The sequence below is a fragment of the Esox lucius genome, chromosome 15 (genome assembly GCF_011004845.1).
Source record: "Esox lucius isolate fEsoLuc1 chromosome 15, fEsoLuc1.pri, whole genome shotgun sequence".
NCBI lineage: Eukaryota > Metazoa > Chordata > Actinopteri > Esociformes > Esocidae > Esox > Esox lucius.
The window spans coordinates 7,682,523-7,691,471 of NC_047583.1; the positions used below are offsets into that span (position 1 = coordinate 7,682,523).

The window sequence follows — 8,949 nt, forward strand, 5'->3', positions numbered from 1 at the left end:
GAAACAAAACTGCTTGTGAGTACCTGATGAGACCTCATATATTTCCAGACAATTAATTCAAATATGAATTTAACATAATTAGGGGTGGCAGGGTAACCCAGCGGTCAAAAGCTTTGGGCCATTAAATAAACGTTTGCTGGTTTCCATTCGCCAGCCGGCCAGGTAAAAAAAAAATCTCTGAGCAAGGCAGTTAACCTTAATTACAATCAGGTTGATGCCGAAAATAAGAATAAGCTCTTAGCATTGTATATAAAGGTAAATAACACATGTATATGTATGTTAATAACAGATTTAAATACAAATATACTTTCCTTACTGTTGTTATTATTATGATTGATGAAGAACATGATTATGATGATCATGTGAATATAGTTATGTCACCTCGTTAACTCTGCTCATACAGTAACAGAACCCGAAGCCTCAATTTGTTTCATTACATCCACTTTGGAGGGGTTCTCCAGTGATCATCTTGTCTGGGATATTTGCCCCATATTCATTCAAAATGTAATTGGCTATGATCCTTTATGAATCAACTGAATGCATATGTGAAAAATGAACATTTTAGTTCAACGTTTCTTCTAATTTTAAGTTAACAGTATATATTCAAGATGAATAGGATTAATATAGACCAAATTATATTATTTCATTTTGAGAAGAATTTTGGTGTATTTTTTGTATATGACTGTATGCTATTGTCATAAATTTTTTATAAGCCTACTGAAATGTAAAATAATAATATACTGAATACATTAATTTTAGATAATAGTGGCTTTTCCTGTTAACCAGGGTACTAATGATAATATTAATAATAACCTCAAAAATAGTGATCACTATAAGATATGCTTCTACTTATTAGATAGGCCTTTTAGTCTTTAATGTTTTTTTTCTCTCAACAGGCAGCTATGACTTACCTAATTGTACATCTTATTATTACAAACTGAACGGCTCATCTAGTTAAATTATTAGGCACATAATAAAGGGGTGGTGGGCGGCCAGTCTTTTCTTTTTGGCTATTTGATCTCTTTTGAAATTTCTTTATCCTTATATCTACGAGCTTTTAGTCGTATGCTTTTTGCTTGCCGCCCAAATTGCAATAAAAAAACAAATACTTTAACTCTTCTAGCCATAAGTATGATTTAAATATTTCTTATTAACGTGTATTTTAGACAAAACATTTTAAACAATACACTCGTACTACTTAATAAGGCGCAAGCCTTAATTATGTAAATACCTTTTGAGAAAAGAAGGGGAAGTGGTTTTTTTTAAAGAATTTGATCTATTTTACTGGCACTTATTTTTATTTTAAGTGTTAAGTTCACTTTGTCAATGCAAATTACATTTTAAGAAATCTCCTACTGTCGGTAGTTTTCGTTAGCGGTTTGAATGAAAAACAGAGAAGTTCCCCTTATTCTCACCTCTGCCAGTCCGTTCCAAAAGAAGTTCCACGGCCACACCCCCAACCAGTTAGTGAGTGTCTATTGGCTGTTAGAGATTATACTGTCTGGACGAGAAGCTGTCCGTCTGAAGTTATAAAATTAAAACTCTTTACTTTGGGTTCTGGCACTTGTTGCTGCCGTTGCGTGCTTGGAAATCGTCAGTTTGAACCGTTACTGTCGTGTTCTTGGGGTTTCCTCCCGCGTGGAGCATGAACTCCATCGACCCTTCAGCTCACCACAACTCCTCTCCAACCGTCAGCTCTCTCCAACCCCAGCCCAAGAACACCCATGAGCCGCCGGAGATGGCTGTCTACTGCGACAACTTCAGTATGTACCATCAATCTGGACTCCAGAGCGCACAGAGACCTGCTGGATACGGCCTCGGAGACTACGCGTCATCCCCCAATCCGTACCTGTGGCTAAACGGACCCGCCGTCAATTCCTCCAGCTCTTACCTGCACGGCAACAACACAGCATCGTTTATGCCTCCTTCTTATGGGACACAGCGACAGTTCCTCGCTAATTCCCCCGGGTTCGCAGGACCGGACCTGGGCTGGCTCTCCATCGCAAGTCAGGAAGAGTTGCTGAAGTTAGTTCGACCTCCGTACTCCTATTCGGCCCTCATCGCCATGGCGATCCAGAATGCGCACGAGAAGAAGTTGACCTTGAGCCAGATCTACCAGTACGTAGCTGATAACTTCCCGTTCTACAAGAAGAGCAAGGCGGGATGGCAGAACTCCATCAGACACAACCTGTCACTCAATGACTGTTTTAAAAAAGTACCCCGCGACGAGGATGACCCAGGTATTATTCTAATCTATTATTTTATATTATTCACTATTACAGCAGGCAAGCATTTTCTTATTCCTTATTAAATTAGAACCTGTTTTATATGCATACAAACTGTAAATTATTATAGTTTGTGAAGGCCTGTCAGGTGTGTGAAGGCCTGTAAAAGATGGAACAGTGTACCATGCTGTAGACCTGTTAAAGGTCATCATGTCAGTTACAATCATTTGGATAAATATTGACCACATGATAGAATTGTTTATATCACAGTGCATACTGAGGTGCATATTTCGTGCATGTTAGATTGTATATGGTGCATATTAGATAATATACTTATGTAAAGGGCCTGTAAACACTATAATTGGATGTCTTATTAGCAGGATTATAAAGTGTCAAATATGATACTGGCTGTTTTATCAGGGGAACTGTGATATGTATATGTACATTATACAGTTGTATAGATTAGATTAGAACACCTCTGTAAACTGTTGATTGTACCACCTTTTCTGAGCGTGAATCTTTAAAAGGCTGGTTCACAGCGGCTTGTATCTGTTATTTTTTCTGTCAGAAGCTTTGTGTCCACACTCACACAGTGGATTCGACAGCAGTCAGCCCCAGCAAGTGGTGGTCCCCAGGCCCTTCCATTCATTCACACACACCCTGAATTGACTTGGTGGGAATTTGCTGCTAGGGGCCAACAAAAGTTAGGGACCGAAGACCACAAACTGAATCCAGCAAATAAACACTCATTTTAAACTTGTACAAATCTGAGGTGAGCCTATAAGATAACAGATGGTTAGGTGTGCGCACTGTGTATACGATATATTGCGCATTTACAGTGTTAGTGAGAAATCTGAAAGCAGGAAAATGACTCCAGACAGAGCCGTCTTCTACTTTCCCGGCCATTCTGGGGAATGAGGTTATCCTAACCCCAATCTTTGAGCCGCTCCGTAACACTAATTGGCCTCATGAAGTCATAATTCCAAATTCCAAGATAGATGTGTGTGTGGCACAATTATTTTGTGACCAAATGCAACGTAAGTTGTAGGTTCATTAAAAAACAATGCTCAGTGAGGGGGTACATTCACACTAAGCAACCCAGACTAAAATCCAGCCCCCGTGTATTTCAACAGAGAAGGAACGTCTAGGATATTCAGGTCGGACTCATCTTCTTGCATAAGGTTCTGCTAAATCATCGCAGACAAAACCTACAGCAGCAAAATGCACTTGAGCCTGCTCTCCTACCAATGTTTACACAGGCGGACGTATATAGATGATTTTGTGAACACGTATGTTGTCGAATTCACACATTTTTGTTATTCCAGGCAAAGGGAACTACTGGACACTGGATCCTAATTGCGAGAAGATGTTCGACAACGGGAACTTTCGTAGGAAGCGGAAACGTCGATCAGACTCCACTAACGGGATCAAGACAGAGGAGGGACGAGCCGCCCAGGCCACCAAGCCCTCGGACAGCCCACATCTCATTGACCCCGCCTCCCCTGACATGGATGGGGTCGGCGAGGGTCATAAGAGCTCCTCTGGCCTGGCGTCCAGCAGCACTCCGTGTTTTAATAACTTCTTCAGTAGCATGGCGACGTTGGGATCCGGGCCCCTGGGGGCCTCCGGGCCCCTGGCCTCCGGACCCCCCGGCAGGCAGGCTGGCTCTCTGGGGCTGGTCAATGAGCTGAGCAACAGGAACATTACGGCCCTCCACAGCAGCCCGTACCACAATCACGCCCCGGCCCCGGTCCCGGACAGCCACAGCCCAGGGCTCTCGGAGGCCAGCCACCACGGCCATCCAGCGGACAGCCTGTCCCACTTCAACAGGGGAGTTTACTACAACACCTTCAGCGGCGGGGGTCAGGCTGGACAGTTCAACAGCCACTTCTATAACAGCTTCAGCGTCAACAGTCTCATATATCCCAGAGAGGGCACGGACGTATAACTGAGGACATACGTAGCCGTGGACATTTGGACATGTGCGTGTTGACATGGGTTATGGCAGCTCCAAGTGGCTTGGCCAATCAGATGGCTGACCAGTACATGGCCTTCACAGGACAGAGACAGTGCTCTGATGTCAGCAGACGTAAAAAAGTGGGCAGCTTCGTTGACCTGTTCATGTTACCAGGCTATTAGTGGATTTAGATCACCTCATATAGTTCACATGATGTACCCAAAGGCCCGTAATCCAGGCCTCTAATCCAAGCCAACACAGAGAGGAATGCACAGCAGTCGCATGGTAACAATGCTCATATTTACCCAAAACATTTTTATGAGAACCTTTCGCTTGCTATCCTGACGTTTATATCAAGATGAATAATTGGCTATGTAGACACATAGTCAGCCTTACTGATACCATACTGCTAGCCTATCACTGATACTAATCCAACATTACAGCTAACTGACACTTATCCAACATTAAGGCTGGGACCACTGACACCAATACAAAATTTAGACTAGCACCACTGACACCAATCCAACATTACTGCTAACGCCACTGACACCAATCCAACATTATGGCTTACACCACTGACACTAATCCAACATTATGGCTTACACCACTGACACTAATCCAACATTACTGCTAACGCCACTGACACCAATGCAACATTATGGCTTACACCACTGACACTAATATGTACACCAATGAGATCGCTGTGTACACAGGTACTGAAGTCAGTACACTCCAATCACTAAGACAGGTACTGATGGCAGTATACACCAATCACTATGACAGGTACTGATGGCAGTACACACCAATCACTATGACAGGTACTGATGGCAGTATACACCAATCACTATCACAGGTACTGATGGCAGTATACACCAATCACTATGACAGGTACTGATGGCAGTACACACCAATCACTATGACAGGTACTGATGGCAGTACACACCAATCACTATGACAGGTACTGATGGCAGTATACACCAATCACTATGACAGGTACTGATGGCAGTATACACCAATCACTGTGACAGGTACTGATGACAGTATACACCAATCACTATGACAGGTACTGATGGCAGTATACACCAATCATTATGACAGGTACTGATGGCAGTATACACCAATCACTGTGACAGGTACTGATGACAGTATACACCAATCACTGTGACAGGTACTGATGACAGTATACACCAATCACTATGACAGGTACTGATGGCAGTACACACCAATCATTATGACAGGTACTGATGGCAGTATACACCAATCACTGTGACAGGTACTGATGACAGTATACACCAATCACTATGACAGGTACTGATGGCAGTATACACCAATCACTGTGACAGGTACTGATGGCAGTATACACCAATCACTATCACAGGTACTGATGGCAGTACACACCAATCATTATGACAGGTACTGATGGCAGTATACACCAATCACTATCACAGGTACTGATGGCGGTATACACCAATCACTATGACAGGTACTGATGGCAGTATACACCAATCACTATGACAGGTACTGATGGCAGTACACACCAATCACTATCACAGGTACTGATGGCAGTACACACCAATCACTATCACAGGTACTGATGGCAGTATACACCAATCATTATGACAGGTACTGATGGCAGTATACACCAATCACTGTGACAGGTACTGATGGCGGTACACACCAATCACTATGACTGAGGCACTAAATATGTTAATGTGTGTATTTGTAATGGGGCCTTAATAATGGTTCAGGAGCATTTTCACTGAAATCACAATTTAGGCTCTGGAGTGTACAAAAGTATTTTGTACATTTTGTAAATAGAGTAATTGTATTTTAGTAAATTATAAATATTAGTTTGTTACTATTTATGCCATTGTTAAATTATGTACATACTTTATTGTTCTTGGCCCATAGTTTTAGTGGGGTTATTTTATATATGTGTGCGATTTGTCATTTTACCAGTTTAACAGAGACACCCAGGTGGGAACACCCCGGCTGAAACAACATAAGGAAAGCCGATTGGATTGGAAAAACGTTATAAATGTAAAATAATTACTCCAATTATTATTTTTGTATATTTTGCGCAAGAATTTACCATCCTCGTGCAAAAAAAAAATTGCATTGAAAGTATGAGTGTTAGTTTTTGTAATTGCGACCAGAAATCAGAGTTTACACATCTGTTATTTAACCACTACATCACTGATGGGATTGCATCATCAGTTCTCAGGTTTCAATATAACATCACCACGCATTCCTCATAATATGTGAGCAGTAGTAATATTAATAATAATAGCATTTTCTGTTTATGTTTGTCTTCTCATATCCTACGCATTATCCAACTCATCTGTGATCATCAATAAAATGAATGTGGTCTAATTGTACCTTGAGAGTCACTGGTCATTTACAGTACATGTATAAATCACGGAATGGGCTTTAACACATTTTGGCATTTCTTTGTTAAGATAGGATTATTTGTTTTGCAGATTTGGGTCCCATTTCCACTATGTTTCTCCCTTGCAATATGACTGCAATATATTATGTAATAAAAATATTGTATACTTTATATAATATTTGTATTCCATAATATATTCTGTTTCCCCTTTCAATATGTCTGCAATATATTATTTATTAAATATATTATATAGAGTAGAGAAAGCCATCTGAGCCACATATTATTTTTAATAGATTATAGCTATTTATTAAATAGAGTTATATGCATATATACTTTATATATTTATGTATGTTTAAATATATATATATATATATATATGTATATACATATACATACATACATATACAATATATACAAATATATTATTAGTAATAGGAATAAAAATGTTGCACATACATCGCTGTTGTTTTCTTTGGTTATGGCACTTTGTTGTTCCAAATTTGGTTCAGGATTTAAGAGGAAATCAGTGTTAGACATTAATATCTCTTTCAGACGTTGTCTAGTTCTGCTGAATTGTTGCTTGCTTCAGGAGAAATACAATTCTAAATGGCATTTATGTATTACTGGTTCCTTGCCAAGTTCTATCTGTTCTGATAAGGTGTTGTAGAGTTGCCGTCTAGTTCTAGAACTCTGGGATAATAGTTCTATTGTTCTTGTTCTGTCACGCCTGCCCCATAGGTCCTGTGGGTCTGTCTGTCTGGTGGACTGGAGAGGAAAAACCAGCCGAATCACTGGAAGACATACAACATATTTAGGAGGCAGATTTTCCTGTTGATTCACATTCAGGGCTATTTTTTTAATAAAATGGGGGAGTTTTAAACACATTTTTACGTTGACACATTTAATTTATTATACATATTTCAATAGTTTTATTTAGACTTATTTCATTATTTTCAAAAGTTCTTTTTTTAACTAACGCTGTTCCAGCCAGTCTTCCATAGAGAAATGTTGATTAACGGCTTTCTTCAATATGATTTGTTGACTTCAATTCATAAAGAGTTTTGGAGCATTTTTTGCCCATCAGTTACATTTTAAAGGCAAAACCATGCATAAAGACATTTTTGACACAATAAAAAAATATCAGGGCACAATAAAAAGAAAATGTGTTCTTAATTGATCTGCCTGGCTAAATAAATCCAAATTGTCTTAGAAAATAAAACGCATTCCATGGTGTTTTATGAATTAACATTTCTCAATCTCAATAAATGAATATGGACTCAAGGAAAATAAATTCAAATAAATAATAGTGGTTGAGTGGTCATTGCGGAGAATTAGATAAGATAGAAAAAAAGGACATATTCATATATATGTATTCAGATGCCGTGCCACACACTTGACAGCGCCATTTTGAAATGCTTAGTCTGAAATCATGATATAAAACCGAAATAAAACACAAAGCAGAACAACAGTGCTGCCTTTTTGCTGCTGGTCTACCATCCGTGCCAATGCCAGATGAAGACAAACTCCTGCTCTTAAGAAACAGAGAATCTATAAATTGTCTTCTGAGAGCAGCTGTGCCACCCAGGTTGTGGATTAGGAGACTGGATTGGGCTTCTGAGCTGTGTAATCATCATGGCCATTAATGTCCTGCTATTTAGTTAAAGACACTTTCCCTTCGCTGCATCATTGTCGCAAACTCTCTGGGTTGTTTGCACAAAACATGACTGCATCTAGAAATATTCCCACCGTTAACTGTCTGTCTGACTGTCTACCCGTTAGACAATGTCATCAAACTAGCCCACAGCCTGGCCGGGAGACAGCACGACACGTTCTGATTGTTATCTGTGTGTTTGTTTTTTTGTAGAGATGTCCTGTTTATTTTTCTTTGAAGTGCTCATTATGCTCTGCCAAATCTGCCGGCACTGACCACTGGATTGTTGAATTGCATTGGGCTCGTGAAATGCACCAGTTGTCGAAGTAAGATCATGGAATAGTATGTAAAACCCCAAGGGCGTGAGATATCTATAAATGTCCTAAAGCTCCAGATGTAATTATTAAATTTCCTTTGTAATGAACACAAACATACTTAAAACACAGATCTGTGTCATTTTAATTCAATTAGTGGTTATTGATTGGGTGTTCTGCTCCCCTAATCTGAGGTTGATGTTCATTCCTATAATTAGTTGTTTAGCACCTTTAATGGCGCTAAACATCCCTGGGCTTGTGGCCTTTGTCCAAAATGTACTTCTACCAAAGGCTCTGGTGAAAAGTAGTCCACTAACACATAGGGTTCCATTTGGGATGCAAACCCTCACCCCCCTGACTTGTTCTGGGTCCATCACTGTGGCTGCAGATCTCAGGAAACAATCCCCCTCCCA

General features: G+C 40.0%; 1 protein-coding gene across 1 annotated transcript; it reads left to right on the forward strand.

Moving 5' to 3' along the window:
• The first annotated feature begins 1,512 nt into the window (after positions 1 to 1,512).
• On the forward strand, positions 1,513 to 6,513 carry foxi2 (forkhead box I2). The gene is made up of 2 exons (XM_010879324.5): positions 1,513 to 2,240; positions 3,551 to 6,513. Exons 1-2 carry the CDS (start codon positions 1,646 to 1,648, stop codon positions 4,171 to 4,173), a joined length of 1,218 nt encoding a protein of 405 aa, XP_010877626.1. The 5' UTR covers positions 1,513 to 1,645; the 3' UTR covers positions 4,174 to 6,513.
• Positions 6,514 to 8,949: the final 2,436 nt, after the last annotated feature.

Excerpts from the sequence above, each read along its gene's own strand:
- foxi2 (XM_010879324.5), top strand. The coding sequence starts at position 1,646 with ATGAACTCCATCGACCCTTCAGCTCACCACAACTCCTCTCCAACCGTC. Across the intron at positions 2,241-3,550 it reads CCGCGACGAGGATGACCCAG|GCAAAGGGAACTACTGGACA; the intron begins GTATTATTCTAA and ends TTGTTATTCCAG.